This window comes from Sebastes umbrosus, chromosome 1 (assembly GCF_015220745.1).
Source record: "Sebastes umbrosus isolate fSebUmb1 chromosome 1, fSebUmb1.pri, whole genome shotgun sequence".
NCBI classification, from domain to species: domain Eukaryota; kingdom Metazoa; phylum Chordata; class Actinopteri; order Perciformes; family Sebastidae; genus Sebastes; species Sebastes umbrosus.
This window is the reverse complement of record NC_051269.1, coordinates 21,275,059-21,301,216: the sequence shown is the minus strand read 5'-3', so window position 1 is coordinate 21,301,216 and position 26,158 is coordinate 21,275,059. Positions and strand designations below refer to the sequence as shown.

Sequence of the window (26,158 nt, the reverse complement as noted above, 5' to 3'; positions counted from 1 at the left end):
ATCACTTAGCTATAAACTATAAAGACAACTTCAGGTCGTATCATTTTGGACAAGATGGATATGTTTAAGTTTTATAAATTGTCCAAACCGTGCAGCAGAACATTTCAAAATTTCATTTTGTTGTCTGTCCATGAACAGAGGCCTGACTCGTGAAGCAGCAAAATGATCCAGCTAACATAATAATCCTGCTACATTAGGGAGGCCTCAGATGAACTCAGATTAATTCATTCAATCCAGGATAGGAAGCAAAAACAATGCATGCAAACAAATATGTAAAAGAAGAGCAGAAAATCACAGCTTCCATATTTGTTTGTATAAAGTATACAAACAACTGAGGCTGATTGTGTGTTTACCTGCGTCCTGATTGGTCCATGTGAAATCATCTGACAGGTACAGAAGGCCCAACAGCCGGTCCGTCAGCACCAGACACGCCTCCTTCTGCTCCACCTCCTCCTTCACCTGAAGACAGTAGCACCATAGAACCCTGCTGACCTGCACCTCCTCCTCCTCTTCACACAGCTCCACCTGGTGGCCATCGGGCTCCTCAGCAGGAGGAACAGCGAGCAACGTGGAGGAGGAGCAGACAGACTCCTCAACAGAGTCATCCAGACTCATCTCAAAGTATCCGTCCATGGAGCCTGGACTGGAATCATGAGCATAAAACAGTGGACGAATCAAGAACTATCATTTTGTAGGCTTTTTTGTCAGAGTGTCCAGAAACCATTAGACACTTATGGAAATGCCAGAAACCAGTGTAAATTTTAGGGGAGCTCAGAAACCATTGGGAATCCCAGAAACCAGTGAGAGGAGGTTGCTGGTTAAATTACCTGGGACTTCCCACCTCGGTGTCCTCCACATGTGACTCAACCTCTCTGGACTCAGACCTCTTCTCTTCCTCTCTCTCCTCCACCTTCTCTTCCTCCTCCTTCTTCCTCTTCTGCTCCTTCAGGGTGGAGCTGAGACGCTGGGACAGCTGGGCAATGAAGTCTTTGTTGAAGGAGGAAAGGGAGAGCAGGTGAGAAGGAAGCAGAGGACACGAAGTTGCGCTGCAGTAGAAGCAAGTGGTTTCAACTGGTCTGGAGGAGGAAGAGCAGCAGACACAACTGGAGGAGAGAGAGAGAGAGAGCGATAGGGATGGATGAACAAAGAAGAAACATTCACTCGCTTCAGTTGTCCTATCAGCTCATTTTACTTTCATAAACACCCCTTCCACTATTTAACCAACTGCACTACATCATAATCTTTAATGTTCCTAATATTCATTCTTTTGTTTTACTGTTGTACGTCAATAAAGCTCAATTAAAGTGACAGAAAAAACAGAGCACCTCCTGCTGGACACATACTGAACTAGACCTGCCTCCAGCTTGACTTCCTGCAGATCCTGCTAGCAGCAGGAGAGAGGTCTGAACAACAATACAGTATTGCCTGAGTAATCTTGCAGAAGTTGTAGAGCTAGCTGAAGATGTACAACTGTTTTCTGTTTGAATAATTTTATACAGTGAATTTTCAAATAGTTGAAAGAGCTTTATTAGAAAAAGTCTGTTAAAGAAGTATATTTGATCATAGAAGCCTCCCTGTTTACTGATGTGCTCCTGTTTTAACTTTAAAACTCAGCACTTCCTCCATGTTTACTTGTTGTCTCAATAAATTCAGTAAAATGTATAACAGAGTTGTGTCATACTCAGCACTCTGCTACTCTCAGTTTATCTTTTTACCATGAATACTTTCTCACAATTTTCAGACACTTCTACTTTGCCGCATTTTTAACGGTGTTAAGCTATCAAACATTCATGAAATCATGAAACTGCACACTTCCTGCACAGGTCTTTCACATTAAAAGCCTGGCTTGAAAAGTTGAATTTCACTGACGGTAGATTAACACAGCAATCCAAAAAGTCTTTAAAGTGGCAATAGACAAGTTTTTTGCTTTAACCTATTATGAAGTAACGTTGATTGCACAATGTAATGACTATAGAATGACACCATCAGCGTCTAGATTGGTTCCCTATATGCTTCGCTTTCACTATGCAATTCTGTCTGCCACTGGGTACGATCTCCTGGGAAAATTCGATCGATTTACAGCACAAAGGAAGCGTGTCGTCAACCATTGTGCAACCAAAACAGGAGGAGGATAGAACTCTTGTTTTCCCCGGTAGCCATCCCCAGTTACCAAAGAGTACCGATGTAAGTTATTTGCAGTTAATATCATCAGTAGACAGAAATGTCAGATGGTGGAACAACGAAGTAACTACAGAAAACAATATGCAGTGTGTCCAGTGAAAGTAGCTAGCACCATGTAGCTCCAGAAGTTGCAAAAGTCGCCAGATAACGTCATATGTTCGTTTGCATGTTGACGACGTCGTCATACATTCACTTGCATAGAGCTTAGTGGTTGTGTCGGTTGCAGTGAGGGAGAGACGGCCTGGCACAGCGCAAGAGGAGATGGAGAGTCCCCATGCTGTTGGCAGAAGAGCTGTGGACTGTGATTACTCTGAGCAGCGTTGGTAATGAATTACACTATAATATATTTCATTATATTTTCTTGCTTTTTCCAGATGGTTTGTCGCTAAAAGAAATAAAGTTACAAAGAGGGTCTGAAAAAACGCTAAATTTAGCGAGAAAGTCACCAAGTTGGCAACACTGGTCATGTGTTGTTGGTGGTTGCTAGGCTCTGGGGAAAACAGAAAGCGTTCCGGTTGTCTTTGTGACAGCGGCGCCAATGCTGTCGCAAAGGAAAGGCTGGGGGGTGAGTTGAAAAGTTGTCTATTGCCACGTTAAAGTAACAGCAACAAGAATTTTATTTACAGTTGTTAATTTATATTATGCTAAATGATGTTATTTGATACTGACCAGACATTATTTGTAGTAGTAGTAGTAGTGGTAGTAGTAATACTTGTAGGCGCTCCACAGAGTGTGTGTTCAGACAGACAGACAGCAGGTTGTTGTACCTGCAGACAAACACATAAAGCAACATTAGAGCCCAGCTGAAACAAACACTAATATTTAAACCTTCTTCACAATGCATATTTTCACATTTTTTGTATCAAGACATATTGTTCAATAATAAACTGTTACACTCCTAATCTAAATTATTTATTATTTATTCTGTTGTTACATACTTCCTCCTTTACAGATCGCTTTACTGTCAAACTGCCTCTCTCTCCCTAACTAATATCCTATTGGTTGTCATGGCAACAGACCTCTCCGTCCCCTGGGATTTCAGGTGTGTGTCTCACCTGAGCGGGGTCAGCAGACAGGAGGTGTGTATTGGTAAAGCTTATGGGGGGAGGTGAAGTGTCCTCAGGAGTGAGAACACTGGGGGGAACTGCGTCTTCTTCTCTGTCCGTCACTTCTGAAACAGGAAACCAAACAGATCAGTGAAGCTGTGAGGTGAGGAGAACGCCCCACAAAGTCTGACTGATGGATAGATTGACAGCTTGACACCTTTAAATATGAATATAAAAAATAATTCCAGTATTCACAAAGTTTTAACTAAATTAAACCAAATAGTGTTCAGACTAATGTTGCTCTGATTCGATGGCTGCAGCTTCTTAAATATGAATATTGGATGCTTTTCCTCGTCTTAACATTAGGTAATTAAATATCTTTGGATATTGGACTGTTGGTTGAGTATACCAAGACTTTTTAAGACAACACCTTGGTCTCTAAGAAATTGTGATGTGCATTTTTCAGTTTTACACACCAAACATTCAATCAAGCATTTGAGAAAATAATCAGCCGATTTATCAATTATGAAAATAATCAATAATTGCAAACCTACATAACGGGTTTAAAAATGATCAACAGCTATGGCTGCTCTAAGCTTCAGTTGAAAACATATTCATGCATACTCAGTTCTGACAGAAATATGGTATCATGCAGAGTTTGAATCGGATACAAATTTCAAATATTGTAGAAAAATAAACAAACATAAAAGTTAAACTCTGTTTCACTGGACGAGCATAAACAAAATACAGACATGCATTTGGTTCTTACTGGTTAGATTCAGACATACACACAGTATGCAGCCAATATTAGTGTCACAGAAGGAGGTTAGTGAGAGTTAACAAGGTGCCACAAAACCTCCAGCCAAACATTAGTGAATATCAGACACTGGTTAGTTATTCTCCCGTCGTTTGAACATCCATCAAGTCTGACTGCTCAGAAAGAAACTCGTCAGTGCTCTCTGGAGGACAAACTATGTAACAGAGGCACTGTTTCTAGTTGACCTCAAACATATCTTTGATATTTCTGTACTGATATTTCTTGTTAATAATCAGCCGACATACTCAATAATACTATATTAATATTGGATTTGCAGGTGTATTGGTGAGCCTATAAAAGCGAGATCATTGCCTGTTGGTTATCAGTCAGTGAGCCTGACTTCACACTGACATGGTGATCGTGTTGCTGTTTGGGAGGGGGGATTATTTAGCTTTAAGTGATCAACAGAGACTGATGTATCTGTCATGTCAACGTCATTTTGATAGCAGTTGCTACTGTGGGAGCCTTTAACTTACTGTTTCTTGTGTCGACTGAAGAAACACGTTGATTTAAGAGTGGTTAGCTGACTTACAATAAAAAGTACAGCTGCAAACATCTAATCCACACTTGAACATATTTTTGTGGCCATTTTATCAAAATGTATAGAAGCAAAGAGACGAAACTCTGGTGCTTTTTTTGACAACAGCTGCTAGATGGCTCTGCGGTAGTGCTGCCGTCATTTTGGATAGATGAACGCCAATGAGTCTGTGGCGATGAATGTATAAAGAGATGTTTGTAAATCAGAAGAATTTTTTTTTAGGTAAATCAACTTCCCAGTATGAACACTTAAATAGCTTCATTTAAATCATTATGTCCTAAAAGTTGTAAAATTCACTAATAGCTGAATCCAGAGTTATTTTCCTCGGCATAATGAACGTGCATCAGACCCACAGGACTGCACCGCCTTGCACGCTCATATCATATCCAGTTCTGCCAGCTTCCTGCTAGCTGTATGCGGCTCTATTAATGGATATATTGGCTGTAATTCATCACTTTTATTATCTTACAATACACCCATGGGCTGTACGCTGTAAGCCTGTACCGTGGTGGATGTATTAACGTCTCTGTTCCCAAACAAACTTTAAACATCCATGATATGAACAGAAGTGTGGAACCAGGCTATTCTAATAGTTTATTGGGGTAAATATCATTAGAGCTAAGTTTACATAAGAATGAATGAGGCTGGTGGCAACCTGTGTGATAAATAAATGTAAACTTCCAGAGCAATTATGTTATCAGGCCGGAGGAGTTTGAACTTCTGAACAACTGAAGCAACAGGCAACTGATCACAATTTATATGTTTATGTTATGAACAGTGAAAGAAGCTGTTTTCCTCTGAGTCGTAGCAGAAAGCGAAGCATCTGCAAAAGGAAATATAAAGCTGAGGAGATCTGGTTTAAAACAAGACGCTCTGTATCAGGACGGGCAGCAGCAGGTTAGCTTCACCAGACAACTGGAACAACTGGAATATGAATTGATCATGAAAATAATTACTAATTTGCAGTCCCAGTGAGTGCAGTCCGCTGCTGCTTTTGGAAATCAGCTGTTTCACTTTCCAGACAAAGAGCAGCGGAACATACTCGCCGGTCTGTAGAAATAAAAACCACCGGCCCCACCCTCCCCTCCCTCAGCCCTGCACAGCCTGATACATACATGATTACCTTGGCTGAGGCAGGCAGCCTGCTGGGCCGGACAGGAAGAGGAAGAGGAGGAGGAGGAGGAGGAGGAGGAGGAGGAGGAAGAAGAAGAGGAAGAGGTGACAGCAGGAGGAGCAACAGCAGAGGAGCAGCAGGAGGAAGAGGAGGGGGGAGAGGAGGAGGAGAGGTGAGGAGGTGCAGCAGCAGACAGCCTGGTCTCCTCACTGATCTGACGAGAGGACAGAGAGGAGGAAGCTTTCAGAGAGCAGCAGTCACCTACATCACCAACCTGATCACATCCAGAAACCTGCAACCAGCAGCTCCATCAGCAGCAGAGAAATAGTCAGTCCGGACTTGAGACATCTAAGACTGATTTTTAGCCTTTTTACATGGAAACAAATCCAGTAGCACTAGTCCAGCACTGCTCTAGTTGTATAGTTACTAGACATGTACGAGGTTGTGTAAACCAAACGGTGAAGTTCAAGAGCTACATCTGTGTTCTGAAAGTTCAAACATAACCTTCCGACACGTCGTGAGTTTTCTTTAAATCTGTAAATGTGAAGAAATCTGTGAACAAGTTGCAATCAACATTTTGCCTTGCCCTGACAATATTTGTGGTCAACAGTCTCCTTCTGCAGAACACATTGTCAAGGTTTGTGTTCAGGGGATATTAATACACTGAACAGAATGACAACAATCACTTCCTGTGTGGGCGTCCAGCCTTCAGCTTGAATTCACTTTTAAGTTTCAAACATTCTGCTTGAAATTTGGACTATTATGCAGCTTAAATATTTGGATTCAGGTTATTTACTATGTATAGCAGTCAGACTATATGCACAACAACTAGTATAGATCAAACACACTCAGTAATGATCTTTTGCTAAGCCTATTTTTTGTTACAAAAGCAAGAATACTCAGGCCTCTAAGTTTATCTAAGAAAAAAACATCACTGGCGTGTACAGATGTATTTCATGATTCATAAATAAAAAACAAACAAAAAAATAATTTGGCCACATTTTGATCGGCTTTTGTAGCCTGCTTCCAGAGCTCTGAACCTCTGATATGCTCAAATACGTCAGGTGTCGTACTTATCGACAGCCATTTCCCTTATTGGAAAAACAACCCAGCCAATCAGAGCTTTGGAGGTGGGACTTAGAATGGGGACATCATCTTCCTAAACAGGTTGTCACTCTTTAAACTTAAAATGGTCCTTTTCTCTTAAGGCTGGACACCCGAACAGGAAGTAATCCTAGTTGTTCTAGACACATTTCTAATAATCAATAAACAGAAAACATACAAGCTTCCTCTGCAGGAGGAAACAGTTGGCCACAAATATTGTCTTATGATCTCATAGGAAAAAAAACTATTAGCTTCTTTAAAAGAAGGTCCACAAAATGTGTTCTACACATTTACAGTAAAATTCACAACGACAATTTTTCAGGCTATGCTTAAACACAGATAAATAAATAATAAATAAATAAACAGATTTAGCTCACAAACTTCACGGATCAGTTTACATTTCTGAATTTTTGTTACAAGTTTCCAAATAAGATTAAAACCTCACACATTTACTGTAATCATGCTTCTCTGATTTATTGGCTATATTTGTATTACATCTTAACTCTGCTGCTGATGTGCACAATATTCAGGCTTCAGAGATCTGTTAGTAATTAACTTCATTATTAGTCGCATCTAATTGTGATGATCTCCAACTGTCTATAAATCAGGTTAGAACTATAAAACCACTACAGAAGGTTTCAGGGTTAATTCATTGGGAAGATATGATTACAGAGTACCAATTTGTAACATTCAACAGTGTTTTGAGTTGAAGATTGACTCATTAGAGTTCAAAGGTACTGATAATGTTGAAAAAAAAAAGGTGTAAAATCCTCTTATGTGATTTACAGAACAGAAAACTGTTTTCTCACAGTCCTAAAAGAGATTCATAAATTGGATATCTACACTGTATATACAGTATATAAATGAAACATCCATTATTTTAACTTAACATTTCTAAACTACTTAATATTCTTTAAAGTGCAAACTGTATGTCAAAGCAAACTGACATAAATGTAACCATACAACCTGGTCTGACATTTCCTCCTGCTGGATGATTCAGCGCGACAGAACGTACCTTCTTGTCGCCGCTGCTCATTCGGTCTTTGACTTCTTTGGCTTTCTGAATGGCTTTCAACACTTCCACTGTGTCCAGCTCCTTCTCTGTCGTCACTTTTCCGTCCAGACAAACCTGAAGATGCAGAGACAAAGAGTCAAGAAACATGTCAACACACACACACTGTTTTTTAAAAGAAGTAGACTTAATATAATCAACAGCAGCAGCTGAAGTAGCATAAACAGTGGCAGCAATAATATTGATAGGCTAGTAGTACTACGAGTAGAAGCATGAGCAGATTCTATAGTAGTAGCAGTAGTGGTACTTGTAGTGACAGTAATACATTTACATTAGAAGCAGTAGCAACGGAGAGAGAAGCAGTGTGTTGGTGTTGGTTGTTTACCTCTGCTGTAGTAATAGCAGCAGTATGAGCAAAAGAAAACGTTTTGGTGCTGTTGGCTGCTGTAGAAGTAGTGCTAGTAGGCTACTAGTAGAGTAGTAACGTTAACGGTGTGGTGGTTTTGGTAGTGTACCTCTGCTGCGCGGTCTCCAAACTGGGTCAGGACTTTGGTTCTGTAGTCTGGGATGATGAACATGGGGTTACTGGACAGGTTGAGTTTCTCCAGACAGGGCAGAGAGCCGATGTTCCTGATCTCCTCCAACTGGAAACAAACACACACAAGTCAGCCTCCACTTACTCCCTCGTTAAATTATGGATTTTTCACGAGCTATGGTTGGTTGTTTTTCCTCACAGTCTTTTAAGTTATTTTTCCTAAATGTATAATGCAGAGTCAACAGTAGAGAGATGACATAAAATGAGGAGAGAGAATGATTGTTGTAGTTAATATGGATGATCATTTAAGGCCTTTGCACACCAAGTCTGTATTTTTCGTCCAAAATTGTTGCATTTAAAAATACATACGACCTCACGTTGTGTCAATTAAGTTTACACACCGACTCCGAAATTTTTGTTCGTCATTAATGTTTTGGAACAGGTTACATTTTCAGCATTTCTTTGCATCCGTCAAAAGGCAAATGAGGGTTGTTTGACCACTCAGAGCCACCGTCCACGCAAACGTGATTGCAGAACAGCTAAGAATCTTGGATGATCGCAAAACAATGGATGTATGAAAGATTAGACAGTAGTGATTGTGCTCTCGGCAGCTGAACGATAGCTTCTTGCTAATGTCATTCATTCATTTGCTTCGTTTGGGACTAGAGCTGTCCATCGCACCCACATAATTAATTCCGTTTTGTCTTGCATTGCAAATTAGAATAAAATTGAATAATAAAATGCATCGGATTCAGTGTGCAAGGATTTCATTGCATAATGTTTTTTTTTAAATCAGATGACGGATTAAAAAAAACACATACAGAAAATACGGACTTGGTGTTCAAAGACCTTTAACACCTACAGCATAGTCATGTAAATAATTTAGTAGTAGTATCTATTTACTTCCTTCTTTTATGGTAGTAGTATATTTAATGTTTCCTATGCAGGAAATGTATCTGTTGCACTCTTACAATAAAGCGTAAAAAGAAAGATTTCCTGTACGTATTTATGTCACTTTGACCGCTAGACTATCAGGACGTCCACGGTGTGATTACCTGGGCCAGCTGGTTGTGGCTGAGGTCCAGGTTAACCAGAGAGTAGAGCTTGGTGAGGCCGGTCAGTTGGTCCAGCTGGTTGCCGGCCAGGTTCAAGGTTTTGATGTTGCCCAGACGGGTGTGAGCAGCTTCCAGGACCCGCAGGCTGTTATAGGACAGATCCACGTGGACCAGATTGTACAGGTGCTGCCAACACAGGACAGATACTTCAGTGCTACTGTTAATGACAAACTACACATCTGTAGGGGTGTCAGGACCAGCTGCCTATTGCAGCAGCTGAGCATCAGTCAGATCCCAATCCACAGAAAATGTTTTGGAAACTGTTTTAGTCATTTATCAAGCAGAAATATCAAACATGTTCTTGTTCCAGCATCTCCAGTGTGAGGATTTACTGTTTTTCTATGTTTAGTATTTTATTTAGTTAACTGAATATGTTTGGATTTTGGACTGTTGGTCAGAAAAAAACATTTAACAGAAGAATCAATTAATTAATTGATTAATCTAAAAAATAATCATATCAATCAACTGAAAATGACTGATCGCTGCAACCCTAAAAATGATACTGACACTGACATGAAGGACAACAGAGTTGATGTATTCTTCATCACGCTGTCACATACCTGGAGGTTTTCCACTGTGGACAGCTGGTTGTGGCTCAGATCCAAAAACTCCACCTTGGGAATCAGTTTCTACAGCAGAGAAAAACTGAGAGTCAGCACATAGAAACTGATTTATGGAACTGAAACGTTCCTTTATTCACATACCAAGCTTTTTTTACCCCGTGTACAGACAGAGAGGACCTGACCTCCTGAGCCAGCACGTTTTTATTGAGCATTTTTATTGAACAATCACAAGCAAATGTTGTAAAATCATCTGGATCAACTTTGTATGTTACACAATATAACTTAAGACTGTATTACTATTATAGGGTTTTAGCTGTGAAGTAGTTAGTGTCAGTTTTAGAAATATGGTGGACTTGGCATCATTATTTTTATACATTTTTAAACAGCTCTTTCAGGCCTGGGAAACTTATTTTCATGCAACGTTTCCAGGATTTTCATGACCATTGGAACTTAACAGAAGTGATGCAAATCATTCCAAGAAATAATCAACATCAGATGATTTTATTTCCTTCCTTTGCCTTGTCCTGGTATTTTAAATTTTTGGTAGATGGTGGGTTGGAACAAGGTTTATTTTTCTTGTTATGTTGTTGCATAAAACATAGTCAAATAAAAAAAAAACTGTATTATTTAGAAAAAGAAATCAATAGTGTGTGGCAACTGGCTAGGGTTGTCACAATATCAGATTATCACTACACGATTTTCATGGCCAAAAAAATTTGCGATAACGATATTATCGTGATATCTATATAGAAAATTTAAAATGAAATAAAAAGAATAACTTACTAAACGCATAATAACTTTATTTTATTGTGTTTTTCGTCTCTTTTTTGGCAAATGGATTACACTCAAAACACTAGTGTAGAGAGATGGAGAGTGAGTCTGTATCCATAACTGTATATATAAAATGATTTAAGAGGTGTTGGATTATTTACACAATATCATCATATGTGTATTATTAACATGATATCAATATCAAATTTTTCGAATATCACAAGATCCTCATGTGTGGTTATGAGATACTGTATGAAATGGACCAGGGTCAGTCAGTATTCCTTATCCTGACTTCACTGTGGGGAAATTTAATAAAATAGTTCACACTGTGTTTACGTTTGCGTGGCGTGTCTCACCACTGAGCTGTCGATGGTGCTGATGCCGTTGTGGCTCATGTCCAGCGTGGTCAGGTTTCTCCACACGGGGATGACAGCGGTGACGGGACAGCCCGACTCGGCCCCCTCAGCCTCCCACTGTGAGAACTCGCTCGCCTCCGGGACCAGGATCGACTGGAGGATGCCAGAAATAACACATGGATCAGCACGCGACATACAAGACACTGCATAACCACTACAGAGAAGTATTTATCAGTAGTAGTAGTGCACCATCATAGCTTCCGTCGAGTTGTGGATACTCAAAGTTGCCAGACTCGACCTCAGAGACGACAGACCTCGAATCTGCTGAGCGCTGCACTCGCTAATCTGAAGACAGACAGAGAGACAGAAGTTATCATCTAAATCTTGTCAGTGAATTTCGGAAAAGTCAAAAAAAAATCTCCATTAGTTTGTTCCAATCAGTACTGTTGTAGGAATATACTGAAGAGAACATGACATGATTAATTAATTAACTGAGCACCAATACTTCAGATACTTCATGGCAGTTCATTGCTGCTGATCACCTTAAAGGGATATTTTGAAGTGGGGTTGTATGAGGTACTTATTCATAGTCAGTGTATTGCCTACAGTAGATGGCAGTACGCATGAAACCGGAGAAACAGAGGCACCAGCACAAGAGCAAAGCAATACAGTGCTGTGGACTGGGCCGGCAGTAAAACATATTTTAGCCACCTAAAAGAAAGGCCCAATATCCGTTTAAGTCTACACTATATTTACAATGGAGAACTGAAAGTGAAACTTATCTATACTGTTTTTGTCAACGGAGTCTTGTGGCTTTGAAGAGATCATAGATAAGTTTCAGTTCAGTTCTCCATTGGAAAGGGCTGTCTGACAGCACGATAAAGCGGTGAAAATATTCAAAATATAGTGTACATTTAAACAGATATGGATTTTTTTAAGAGAGCATTTCTTGTAGGTGGATAAAATATGTTTTGCTGCCGGCCCTGTCCAAAGCAGTACATTGCTTTACTCCCGTGCTGGTACTCCTGTCTGCTTCTCCACACTGGGGGCATGTCGACCGTCATTTACTGTAGGTAATACACTGACTATGGATAAGTACCTCATACAACCCCATTTCAAAAACACCCAAACTATCCCTTTAACTGGTATTTGTATTATCATAATGAAATAAATTTTGCTTCCTCTATTAGTGTTTTTACTTTGCGGTTAGAGACGGGGGTGACATGCAACACTGCAACAGCAGTTGACCTTCAGGTTGGTAGCCTGCTAACTCCTGCAATTTATGTTTACAACTCCACCCATGCTATTTCCTGTCCCCCCTGCTTTTGGCCACACCAGTGATGTGAAACAGCTGCAAAACTGGTTCTGTATGAGCCTGCTCACACCAGCATTTGGGACATTTGTCAGAGCAGCAGATTTAGTTATGGGGGCAAAGGAGATCCACACAGAGCCTTCATGAGTTCAGTGTTGGTGAACTTTGACACGCTAATTTACACTGTGGACAAACAAACTTGTCTTGCCAGTGCTGAACTTTGAGGGAACAAAGAGCCTGAGAGTCCGAAATGGAGTAAATGATCATATTAGCTGTATTGCACCATGCATTGCTCTGTCTAATGAGATGTGCTACTATCTGGTGTGACCAGGTAAGTATTTCCAGGACAAACAGACAGAGACACAGACAGACAGTTACCTCTATCTGCAGCAGTGATTTGAAAACAGACAGGTCGAAGGGGAGAGTGCTCTCCTGGATGTTACTGGTTCCTACTGGGCCTCTGGTACCACACATCTGACCGACACAGACAAAACCAATTAGAACATTCACCACGTCTGCTCCTGAAAGGGAAGTCAGGACGCGACACTAAACTGTACGATGGGGATTTGAGTTAAATAAAGAGGTGTGTGACCTTGAGGTATCGCAGCCTGCAGGTGAAGTCCAGGATGTGTCCCAGGTCAGTCTTGGCGTCTCCGTTACAGCAGGTTGGTTTGGCCAGACGTAGCTGCTGGGAGACGGAGTAAAGCTGCAGAGGATGGAGGGAAAACACCTCGCCAGCTTGCAGCAGCTGCTCACCTACACACAACACACAAACAAACACACACACAATGGTCTGATACTGCACACTGTACAAGATCTGTTTCATCTGTCACACACACATTTGACTAAATCAGTCACAAACATACCACTTTAATAAAGGGGTTAATGTTAACACAGTTGTAGAAATACTAGATGAGAGGAAAGAGGTCAAAGGTCAGAAAGGAAGCCAACCTTTATGAAACAACTCCTCAGCCAGAGCTGCTGTGATGCCGTTAATCTCCTGAAAGAGACAAAGAGTTTGTTAAAAACGGTTACAGTTATTTCCTTATTTCCTCGCTGCTCAGCAGACAGTTGGTCATGGTTTCAACTCTCTACTGATGTTCGATGTTGCCTCTAACTAGGGCTGTCGCAATAACCGCGATATTGCAATACAACACTATTGACAAGCCCACCGCAGGAGATGGCAAGCAACTGCCACAACTGCTATGTTCACATTTTTTTCTGGTCGCCATGAGCTGAAAAATGTTCAACTTTGGGTAAAATGCTGCGTTCATCAGTGTCACTTTTTACCCAGCCGTCCAATCACAATGGAAGAGGGACGGGACAAATACCTCAAAGACCAACCGTGACCGTCAAATCCTACATGTAGGCTACAAGTGCTGAACAACAACAATGGAGGAGAAATTAATTCACATAGACCGGCACGTCTGTCCTCTCTCCCTTAGGGTGTTTCAGCCTTCCCTTCATCCAGAGCAAATACTTTTATATATAAAACACTAAAATCAGGATAAATTAAATAATTTGCAAAAAAACAAATTGCAATAATACCACATATCACGCTGTTGAGCCAATCGTTATCACCGCAGGGGAAATTCCTTCACCGCGACAGCCCTACCTCTAACTGTGACTAGTTTAGAATTAACAGGATCATTTTAGCTAGATATCATCATGTATGCCTTAATTGTTTTCATCCAAGTTACATTATACAGTAGTTATGTGTAGCCTTAATGCAGCTGAATAATAAACAACAGTCCAACTGTTTTCTATCTCGGCTGTGACAGTCACGTGTTGCTCATCTCACATCACATGAGAGTTTTTTTTTGTTTGTTTTTTTTAATTGACTGTGTACTCTGGACTCAGACAACACTGGTCTGTTGTTGTATCAACATCATCATATGATCAGTCACTGACATCACAAAGCCTTAAACACCAGCCTGGAGCAGCGCTTCTCAACCTGGGAAATAATCACCATTTACACACATATCATTGTTACATTTTAAACACATTTCTGCCTATCATCAACTTTTGACATGACCACCATGTTGAGAACTAGAACCCAAAAATCTGACTCGAGATACAACTGAAATGAAAATGTTTTTGACCTGGTTTTATTCTAGTAAAGGTTGTGTCACACTGCTGGAACACTAGCAAGAGAGACCATCTATTCACCAGACATGATACCAATGTTGAGTTAATCTGTCAATTATTTTTTCAATTACTCAACATAACTGTTTTTAACCTATTAAATGTCAACTTGAAGCACCTGAACAGGTCACTGTACATGTGCAGAGGATGTAGGGTTGTTGGAGCCTCAGGTGTACTTACGTAGAAGTGAAAGTGCAGGAAGGATGCGAGCGGAGTCGGCGTGGCCTGCGGGAACTGCTGCAGCAGCGTCTGCAGGTAGAGCTCCAGCTCCTTCTGCCGCCGCTCCACCAGACTCTTTGAGTTCTTCCCCAACATCTTCTTTGGAGGCAGCAGCCGTCGGTCCACCTTCTTCTCTGCAGTCAGCTGCAGGGAAACACACATCAGGATAAAACATTAATAACTGAAAATGCCTAACGTTGTCTGGGTGCAGCTCCAATGTGAAGATTTGCTGATTTTCTTTGTTTTATATTATTGTAAACTGAATATCTTTGGGATTTGGACTGTTGGTCAGACAAGACAAGTAATCTGAAGACATCACATTGGACTCTGGGAAACTGTGATGGATTCATTTTCACCATTGTATAAACGATTTATTAATTAACTGAAATGAATAGAAAAAGTGATGTTTTCTCCACAGTCTGAAGCTCCTGCTTTCTTCTTCTATTGCAGATTTGAATTCAGAGTCTCCTGTATTTTTTAAAGGTCCATTTTTATCTTTTAGCAAATACATTTTTGTTCACATATTCAGACAGAAGATTGCTAATCGATCAAAGTCAGAACAAATGTGGTGCATCATTGATGTAATGCATTATGGTCATTAATGAGTGGGGCTGTACAATATGTCTATGGCCGGTACATTATCCTCTGATAAATGAGAAATATAAATTATTAATCATTGTTCCATAATGGAATTTCAGGCAATAATTGTGTCTAATAATGTGGAGCCTTTTCTTACAACAGCTGTTGGGTGTGTTCCTTTATAATTGTGAATGAACACCACAAGTATAATTAGTGCAAGTACAGTAAGTACAAGTCACACAAGGAAGTGAATTAATTTATATCAGTTGCATTGCAGCTTGTTAGCAAATGCATGATAAAAAAGGATGTCAGTAAAAAGGCCATTCTTATGGTAACTGCAAAATTGTTTGCAAAAGTTACATTGGCCGTAGGGGAAAAAAAGGTTTGTCAGAAAAGTTAAGTCTTTATTTTCATCTTCACATGTTTGCAACTGCAAGACAGCCAGCTATTGGCTCTAAAATTCCATACTGAGCATCTCTTGTTTACACATTCAATCAGTAAGAAACACGGCATCATGCATCACAGCACCAAACTGAATTCAAACCCATTTGTCCGGCTGTTACTTCACCTGGACACACTACAAAATAAATGTTTGGTGAAAGTGATCATGCCTATCATAGTAAGCAGACTAAGGTGATCTGCTCCGGTCTTTTACCTTCTCATGGAGGTCGTGGAAGTCACTGTAGCGGTGCTTCACAGTCCATCTGTGCTCTCCATCCAACACCTCGATGATATAAACCTGAAACAGAACAGCAGGACAGTCAGTGATTACAATCTGTCCTAAACTGCACGGATGCTCCAATAATTAAATAGAAAATGATCAAATATCCTCTCCTCCTATATACAACAACCTGTTTGTTATCAGGTGAACTAAATTCCAAACATAGGTCATGTGATAACACTTGAACCATCACTATGACAACTCCATCTGCTGAGGGTGACCACGAGATGCAGCTGAAAGCCAGTTCCAGTAGTTATTTAATGTCATATGCACAACAATACAAAGAAGCAGTTGTTGGTAATGAAATCTTAGATCTCAGGCTCCCTCTAACAATGCTAATACAAATACATCTAAAAAAAGATAATCTTGACTCAGACAGTCGATTAGAAAGTCAAAATTTTGACTCATCTCATTATTAATGCAGAGTCATAATTTAGAACGCCCTAGACATTATCATTCCTACTTGAACGGTTTTTTTTTTCTTTTCCTGGATGAAAATTGCTTCCATGAAGTTTTGTTTAAGTCTGTATAATATAGAAAGTTTGTTATCTGGATGTTAAGGCCGTCATGGTGCCTGATAATGATGTTGTCAGCTGCTCTATATTACTATTATATGGAGAATAAAATCTCTCAGTGTCAAAAAAAAGAAAAGAAAATCCATGCATTTATGTTCCCAGCTTAATATCCTTGTAATATGACACATTAACGACACCTTTCAAATGATTTTATGTTCTCAGCGATGTTTTTTCCCCTCAGTGTTTCCCTGGGTCAATATGGTGAAATCACCCACCTACAGCTTATAGCCTGCTGATGTTATACTCCTCGAAACATACACCCTCAAATCTGCAGGTAAGACATGGATATCTCCACAGTGGCTGAACAGATTTTTACCATTTAAAACTGCATTTGAAACATCCATCTCCTTTCATTCGTTTGCAATTTGAACCGCAAAGATGGCTTTTATTAATCCCTTATACAGTGTTAGTTAAACATAGGACACTGGGAACCATAGGACCCTGAGAACACAGGACACTAGGAACCATAGGACCCTGAGAGCACAGGACACTGGGAACCATAGGACCCTGAGAACACAGGACACTAGGAACCATAGGACCCTGAGAGCACAGGACACTGGGAACCATAGGACCCTGAGAACACAGGACACTGAGAACATAGGACCCTGAGAACACAGGACACTGAGAACATAGGACCCTGAGAACATAGGACCCTGAGAACATAGAACCCTGAGAACATAGAACCCTGAGAACATAGGACCCTTGGAACCATAGGACACTTGGAACCATAGGACCCTGAGAACACTGGGAGCCATAGGACCCTGAGAACACAGGACACTGGGAGCCATAGGACCCTGAGAACATAGGACCCTGAGAACATAGGACACTAGGAACCATAGGACACTAGGAACCATAGGACCCTGAGAACACTGGGAGCCATAGGACCCTGAGAACACAGGACACTGGGAGCCATAGGACCCTGAGAACATATGACCCTGAGAACATAGGACCCTGAGAACATATGACCCTGGGAACATATGACACTGGGAACCATAGGACCCTGAGAACATATGACCCTGGGAGCATAGGACACTAGGAACCATAGGACACTGGGAACAAAGGACACTGGGAACATAGGACACTGGGAACATAGGACACTGGGAACACAGGACACTGGGAACCATAGGACACTGGGAACATAGGGATGACCCATTTTTCCCAGCCATGTCGGCGGTTGACTTTCTGTCAAACATAACAGTGCAGACCTTCACACCATAGTAACCCTGACAGAGGAACAGAAAGCTGCAGCAGGCTGTCAGGTCAGTTAGCAGTTAGCAGGTAGCTTGTCAACTCTGTGGTTCTTTTCAGTCCAGACTCCAGAGTCCAGTACAATAACTTAACAGTTTGTGTTTTCACTGATTCACTGATGAGAGTAATTTCTTCAACATTAACACACTGTCACTTTGACAGACCTGAAGCTAAGTGTATAGCTACAGGCTAGCTGAGCTAAGTGTGTAGCTACAAGCTAAGCTAAGCTAAGTGGCTAAGCTAAGTGTAGAGCTACAAGCTAAGCTAAGCTAAGTGTATAGCTACAGGCTAGCTGAGCTAAGCTAAGCTAAGTGTATAGCTACCAGCTAGCTAAGCTAAGTGTATAGCTACAGGCTAGCTAAGCTAAGCTAAGCTAAGTGTATAGCTACATGCTAAGCTAAGCTAAGCTAAGCTAAGTGTATAGCTACATGCTAAGCTAAGCTAAGCTAAGCTCAGTGTCTGCTAGGCTAGAGGGTAGAGGCTGGAGGCTGGAGGCTAGAGGCTGGAGGCTGGAGGGTAGAGGCTGGAGGCTAGAGGCTAAAGGCTAGAGGCTGGAGGCTAGAGGGTAGAGGCTGGAGGGTAAACCGGATGATATCTTACTGTGTAGTTTTCCACCAGCTCTGAACCGACAACACACAGTTTCCTCTCCGAGACTTCCTCTGGAAACGGGGCGGACTCCATGTTGAGATGTTGAAGAAGCAGATGTTATCTCTTGTGAAGTGATAAACTCTCAGTTGAAGCGTCTCTAGAGGATTTCATCCAGCGCTGCTCTGGTCAGTTCGCCTCCTGCTGCCGCCATGTTTGTTGTGATGCTGAACGGAGCAGCTGACTGTCTGTCAAAACGAACAAAACTTTATGTACAAACTGTCCTGTGACAGATCTCTAGACAACGTCTACAGGAAAACATCTGTTCTATGCTGAATGTATATCAAACATACTCGACATTATGTGAGCAGCCAGACAAGGTCATTACACTACTCTTACAATAAAGGTCAAATAAAACTGAAAGGAAAAGAGTCATCCTCATTACACCATCCTTGTCCGATAATAGGAACATGTCTCATCTTTCACATATTTATCGCGAGAATTATGATGTTGTTTATTAATAACAGTGGTGACGTGGTAGACATTGGTACAGTGTGATGTAACAGACTTAATAGATCCATGCATGAGGAGTGGCGTTGTGATTTATTAAACACTAAATATCTCTGAGGCAAAGACACAATGTACAAATACGAATACACTTTTGACCTCTCAGGTCATCTGGATCAGGTCTGCTTAGTGTCCCCAGAGTCACAACTAAACATGCAGAAGCAGCGTTCAGCTTTTATGCACCAATTATCTGGAACAAGCTCCCAGAAACCTGCAGGACCAACTCCAACTCTGAGATCTTTTAAATCAAAGATTAAAACTTTCCTGTTTGCTGCTGCCTTTTATTAAACCAGATAATGATCTTATACTGCAACTAGAGCTTTTACTCTTGTGTGTTATATTCTATTTTAGCTTCTATCCTAGCTTTTATTTTGAGCTTGTTTTTATTTTCTAATATTTTATGTTTTTATGTTTTTATAACTGTTTTAATTATGTCTTAATGTTCTTTTTCACTTTGTCACAATGTTCTTGAATGTTTATGTAAAGCACTTTGAATTGCCCCGTTGCTGAAATGTGCTCTACAAATAAAGCTGCCTTGCCTTGCCTAACTGGGAGCATTAGAGACACAGACATGTCTCTGTGGAAGAAGAACAAATACTGGCCCAGAATGGCCCATTTCTGAATCATATATATTATATTATTGGATTATAATGATTGACGCATTCATGTCTTCATTACTTTAATGTTGCAGCTGGTAAAAGTGGGTTAATTTTAATTGATTTATATACTGCCGGATACAATAATAATACATTATATTAATTATTTTATCATTATTATTATTAATAATAATAATAATAATAATATTAATAATAATAATAATGTATTATTATTATTTGTGAATTATATTTTGTATTATTAATCTGAATCTGAAAACGTAACTGAATTTATCAAATAAATGTAGTGCAGTGAAAAGTACAATATTTCCCTCTGAAATGCATTGGAGTAGAAGAAGTTTAAAGTAACATAAAATGGAAATAAAGTAAAGAACAAGTACCTCAAAAATAAAAGTACAACAGGCTGCTTGAGTAAATGTACTAGTTGCATTCCACCACCAGATTTCATCTCCTATCTGTGTATCTGTCAGTGGTGGAAAGAGTACTCATGTCTTTCACCTATGTAAAAGTATAGCAAGAACACAGTACAAGTAAAAGTCTTACATTCAAGATTTCACCTCAGTAAAAGTACAAACATATTAACTGCAAAATGTACTTTAAGTGTTCAGGTAAAAGTACTTGTTGGGCAGAATGGTCCCTTTCAGAGAGTAATAATATTATATCATATTATTGGAATATTATTACCGATGCTATAACATTTAAGCAGCATTTTAATGTTACAGCTAGTGGCGGTGGAGCATATTTGAACTACTTTATATACGGTTGGATAGTTTAATCTATAGCGCAGTATCATATTTCATAAATTATCACGTTTTGTTTGTAAAATCTTAATCAGTAACGTAACCAGTAACTCCAGCTGTCAGACAAATGTAGTGGAGTAAAAAGCACATTTCCTTCTGAAATGTAATGTAGTAGAAGTTTAAAGCAGCATAAAATTGAAATACTCAAGTAATGTAAAAGTACCTCAAAATTGTACGTAAGTACAGTACTTGAGTAAATGTAGCCTATACTTTCCACCACTGGTATCTGTATCATTTCGTATTCAGATTTTATTTGGGCATTTACAAGTATCATAAGGTAGATGCAGAATTGCATTTTGCATAATTAGTCTTATTACTTTCTACACAAATATATATTTGAAATAGAAAAAAACTAACTTTGTATATTTTTGTTACTACATGAACTCTTATTAAGTCTCCTCATCAAAGAACAAAAAACACATGGCAGTGAAACTATAAACACATCAGTAATAGCCATAACCTCTTTATGTAATTACAGTTATTGTATTTTAAAATTCTGTTTAATTAATTTACTATTTTTATTTTTTCCACAATTTTGTTTAACCCTGGCTGTGTTTAACTTATGTCATGATTATTGTACTTTCCTGAACGTTTGACCAATAAAGAACATAAAAAGGAGGTGGTTTTGTGCTGCTGTCAGCCTCATAAACTCCAACCTGCTGAGGCAACAAATATTAGCTGGATTACGAGGACGGATGGCGATGACTTCTTGTATCAAAATAGACTAAATAGTCAGTACATAGTATACTGTATGTGTCATCAGTGAGTTTAACAGTAGCGTATTGTTGCCTGATGTGATCATCCTCGTGTTTATTCATTCTGCAGATGATTCAAATGCAATCGGCTTTCTAAACTCACGCTGTCCTCGGCTGTTTAAGATGGCACACAGTGAATCTAGGACTAACTTTAATTTAATTTATGCTACACTAGAGAGTCTTTTCTTATCCACCCAACAATTTTGCTGGATGGATTACAGTAAACACTGCCCCCCCCCCTTCATCTGCTCCTATAACTGTTCTGTGTAATACACATCACAGCCACATGAGGTCACTGGTGCAGCTGCAAACATATAGGTATGTTATATCATCCATGCTTTGTTGGATTGAAATGACCTACATATGTTTGAACTGAAGAGCATTGTGATAGCAGGGATAGTTGTGCTTATAGTAGCCGCAGGAAGCCATATTAATATTAATGGTCTCGCTTAAGATGAAATACTTTATGTGATTTAGGTGACACTGAAGACAAAGTCTATTTTATGGCTCATTATATATTGATTAAGTGGCTGTACTTTTTTTTTAGTAAATGTCCTTTATTTCCTATCATTTCTTCTGATTAGAGGTTTATAAACAAGACAAACGGTCTACAGCAAAGCAGCACTGAGGCTGTCATTAGACACAGCAGTACTTTGAGTTAAATGCTAATGTCAGCATGCACATGCACACAATGACATCATGCTAACATTACATGATGTTCGCACTGTTCAATGTCTTAGTTAAGCGTGTTAGTATGCTTACATTTGCTAATTTAGCATTAAACACAAAGTAGGCCTACAACTGAGGTTGATGGGAATGTCATTAGTTTTGCAGGAATTTGCTCATAAACCAAAGTACCAAATAAAAAGTTTGATCTGATGGTGGCGTCAGATGCAAAGTCAAGGGATCATAAAGTTATCACAATTCAATGAGGGGGACTTGAACCAAATTTCATGGCAATCCATCCAACAATAAACATTAAAATCACAAATGTGAACCTCATGGTGGCGAGAGATGAAAAGTCAGGGGACCATTAAAGCAGCAGTAGGCGAAATTGGAGCAAATATGATTAAAATAGGTTATTGTTATAAAACGGATGCTATATCATGACAGTAGTATATGAAACAGGTAACCTGAAAAAAATCATGTGCCTCTGAGTCCTCCGGTGTCCTCCGGTGCTCCTAATGGCATCTACAAGATCTCACAGACCGGAGGAAAACAATCAGTAAGAGCTGATCTGAGGTCTGCTGTCCACCTGCTGTCTATGAGAGCCGGCTGTCAATCACTCGCGAACTCCGACCAAGCGGTCAAACTAGGCAGCGCTGATCAAATATGAATCAATATTAAGTTACGTTAATGCCTATTTCTCTCCTCAAATGTTTTCAGAATCATCTTGTAGTGTACTGTTCAGCTGTAAAATGAGAAAGTTTGTGACGAGGCTGCCATTGTAAAATCTGTTGAAGGAATGCCAAGTTCACATGACTGAAGCACAGCCTATAGGAACGCTCTCTCTCTGAAGTGACCTGTGATTGATCAAAGTCTCCCGTAGATTTTTTAAAGCCTGAAAACAGAGCCATGAGGAGGTGCAGAAGTCTAGTTTTTTTCTCAGAACACTTGAATTACAATATGTTGAAAGGTTATTATGGAATTTTTTACCCAATAATGCCAAAAATAGACGGCCTACTGCCACTTTAATGTTTGTATAAGACTTAATATTAATGCACTCAATATCTGTTCAGATATTTCAGTCTGGACCAAAGTGGTGTACAGACTCACTGACACTGTCATCCCTAGAGCCACGTTGGTTGGATCCTTTTTTTTGTGGCAGATTTTCTTTGTTTGCAATGTAATGTTTTATTTAAGAAACCGTGTTCACCACTGCAACAGTGTTTTCATTGTCTCATAAGTCCATGTGGGTTGGGTTCTTGTATGTATATTAACACAATAACTACTGTTACTGCCCTGCTGCCCCAGTGCTGCTGGTTGTTGTTGCTGTACAGTGTGTGTGTTGTCAGAGGGGCGGGCAGTAACAGCAGCAGCTGTGGATCAGATTTCAGCTGCTAAAACTGAAGCGGACTGAACCATCTTGCTGCAGGAAGTAGCTTAATGCTTATCACAACCTCTGCACACAACCCGAGGCATCTGCAAGCTATTATGTATGTTTTAATATCTTATACGCATATGTAGAAGAGATATCGTATAGAAATCTGTCATATTACAATGTTATTAATCAACAGTGGACAGAACTAGTAACCCTGACCCCCCTTCCTTCTGTTAAACCTGTGAATGGTTCCTCCCAGCTCTTTATCCATGCTCTGAGGAGAAGGCAGAGCCACAGTGAGTGCTGGTCAGAGCTGAGTACACTGCACTTACAGGCCTTGAACTGAGAAAAAGATCAGCTTTACATCAACTAGACGACGCTTAAAACCCCCTTTAGCCGCTCATTACAGTTCACTTATATCAGAGCTGTAAGAAGCTAATTTGACTTTCAGAGAAAGGTGAAAAGAATAGATTATAGACAAGGCAGAGGAGGGCGTGACAGGGAGACAGCCGAGCAGGCAAGCTGCTGCTGCAGGGGGAGGAAGAGCAGGCGATGCATCAGCCAAAGCCAGAGGTCAAGAAAAAAAGCGAAAGAATAGTGAAAAGGTAGACTCGGAGAGAGAGGAGGGTCATTTGTGATTCTGAGCCAGAAACCAGCCTCTCTTTGTTGTTGTTGTGTGGGCCACCCGAGCAGGGGGAGAGGATGTGAAGGAGAGCAGCAGGGAGGAAGGGAGGCGACTGCAAGAAAGACAAGACAAGTATGCTCTCAGAGATGATGTGCAGGAGGAGCTGCCAGCAGCAGCTGCAGCTGCAGCAGCAGCAGCAGCAGCAGCATCAGGATGGGAAAGAGGGTCCGCAGAGGGACCCTTCCAGCCGCAGGAAGCACGGCTGGTCCAAGAGCTGCAGGGGGCGCCTGCAGGGGCGGAGGACAGGAGGGGGAGGGTGGCCAAGAGGGCGCACTCACCACCAACCTCAACGTCATCATCCTCAATTCCATCACCCCAGACACTTCCAGAGGCCCGTGATGTCCCTCCGGCCCGTCAACGTCAAAGGAAACATAGCGAGAGGGATGCGCGCCCCCAAGAACACCAACCAGTTCCTGATGCACGAGAAGTATCAGATGCTGCACCTGCGCTCCGACTCGGTGGGGAGCGACAGCGGCAGCAGCTCCGACAGCGACGTGGAGCTCACAGACATGGACTCGTACCTGGGCGTCCTGGAGAATGCAAGAGGAGCCCTCTTGGACAGTCCCAACCCACACGGCTCAACGACGCCACCGGGACAGATCGTGGTACTGCACGAGGACAGTCTGCGTCTGCACAAGGACAGTCTGCATCTGCACGAGGACAGTCTGCGTCTGCAGGATGACAGTTTGCGTCTGCAGGAGGACAGCATGCAGTATTTCCCCTCTGAGGATGACCTGATTCAGAGTCAGAATTTCATGCAGAGGGACTTTGTTGAGTTTTGTGACATCCTGACACCCTGAAGGGGAACTTTCAGGGAGCCATTTTGTTCACAGCAGTGTGAACCTCAAACCTCAGACTGTGAAAGGGGTCAGGTTTGTTCTTCATGTTCACAGAAAATTCAAAAAAAATCTTCATCTTATCAAGTCATTTGGCCTTAAATGTTGTCTGCTTGCAGGGTGACATGATTCCATCAGGTTCCAGCAGAAATCAACTTTAAAAAAAAAAAAGTTTTTAAAGTATTTTTTTTAATACTTGTGCAGTTACCTGCTTTAGTTCATCTATTTTAAAGATGCTGAAAAAAAGTGAAATTATCTCACCCTGTTGGTATTTTTTTCCAGGTTTAAGAAAAAAACTTAAACTGAATGCAAGATTAAAATGACATAATTAAGACAGATGTTTTTTACAGTTTATATTTGGTTCATGTTTTGGTCATGTACAATGTGTCCAGGTGCTGTAAAGTGCTGCCTTTCTGTTGTTGTTGTTGCACACAAAGGGAGATGGGCTTGGTGGTGGGAGTGGGCCCAAACAGCCAATCGGCATCGAGCTGGCTGGATTAGGCTGCAGGTGATTGGCTGATGCAGACTGTCATTAACAAAAAAGCCCTTTACTGTACTGAACAAAAAGAAGAAAAAAAAAAATCACAAATAAATATCTGATTGATGTAACTTGGGCTGATTGATTGTCTTTGTGATCGTTGTGTCATTCAATGAGTGTGAATGAGTATTTTGTAAAGTGTTAAAGTTATCAGGGTCAGTGTGTCACTGAGTCACCAGGTTGGCTCTGAGTGAATAATGCACAGTTAACCAGGAAAAAATAAATACTCAGTGTTGCTCATATGCATTAAAACAACAGCTCACATGACAATATGTGAGAAGACGTGACAGAGCAGTAAAGAAAAACATTCAAGAAATCTAACATTAAAAATACAAGTGCAGAAATAAACATTTAAACACTTTTTTGGGGGGTTGCATGATGGATAAATTAATATATAGCATTGACTTGGTTTCATTTTACTATGCCACAAACCAACACATACATGAATTAGACAAAGACACAGATGAAATTGAAGCATAACGTAAGACTAAAAGTTAATAAATTCATATACAGTAACTTAATGCCATTGTGGTCCCGGCCTACCAACATCATGTTATCAACAAAGTCTGCTGCAATGACATGCAGATTTAATTATTGTGGGTATTACTCATTATACAAATAGTACATAAACTAAGACATGAAATGCATTCATTCATGCATATGTAAATCTATATATTTATGAGTATATATACTTCTTCCATATCCTTTAATACAAAGTTTTTACATCTGTTTTTCTAATGCATCCCAGTATTTCACAAACAACATTTTCTTGTAACCAACATTAAA

At 40.3% G+C, this 26,158-nt stretch overlaps 2 protein-coding genes across 5 annotated transcripts in view; one reads left to right on the top strand and one right to left on the bottom strand.

Moving 5' to 3' along the window:
• The window catches only part of nisch (nischarin), a 31,691-nt gene extending 12,736 nt beyond the window's left edge, over positions 1-18,955 (bottom strand). Inside the window, exons 1-18 of one of the 4 annotated variants that reach the window (XM_037786007.1) lie at positions 18,890-18,941; positions 18,552-18,784; positions 16,063-16,146; positions 14,790-14,972; positions 13,416-13,464; positions 13,057-13,220; positions 12,843-12,938; positions 11,402-11,497; positions 11,153-11,305; positions 10,023-10,091; positions 9,403-9,588; positions 8,328-8,456; positions 7,816-7,929; positions 5,706-5,910; positions 3,237-3,352; positions 2,851-2,948; positions 828-1,103; positions 354-643 (exon numbers count right to left, since the gene is read on the bottom strand). In XM_037786007.1, coding sequence (XP_037641935.1) covers positions 354-643; positions 828-1,103; positions 2,851-2,948; positions 3,237-3,352; positions 5,706-5,910; positions 7,816-7,929; positions 8,328-8,456; positions 9,403-9,588; positions 10,023-10,091; positions 11,153-11,305; positions 11,402-11,497; positions 12,843-12,938; positions 13,057-13,220; positions 13,416-13,464; positions 14,790-14,972; positions 16,063-16,146; positions 18,552-18,632 — 2,389 coding nt within the window. In that variant the 5' untranslated portion in view covers positions 18,633-18,784; positions 18,890-18,941. Of the gene's footprint in view, positions 1-353; positions 644-827; positions 1,104-2,850; positions 2,949-3,236; positions 3,353-5,697; positions 5,911-7,815; positions 7,930-8,327; positions 8,457-9,402; positions 9,589-10,022; positions 10,092-11,152; positions 11,306-11,401; positions 11,498-12,842; positions 12,939-13,056; positions 13,221-13,415; positions 13,465-14,789; positions 14,973-16,062; positions 16,147-18,551 lie in introns of those variants that run through there. The other 3 variants (XM_037785997.1, XM_037786016.1, XM_037786025.1) reach the window with 3 other exon arrangements.
• A 4,643-nt stretch (positions 18,956-23,598) lies between these two features.
• Positions 23,599-25,443, top strand: wu:fb55g09. The gene has a single exon (XM_037780898.1). It carries the CDS (start codon positions 24,073-24,075, stop codon positions 24,796-24,798), a length of 726 nt encoding a protein of 241 aa, XP_037636826.1. The 5' UTR covers positions 23,599-24,072; the 3' UTR covers positions 24,799-25,443.
• The last annotated feature ends 715 nt before the right edge of the window (positions 25,444-26,158 follow it).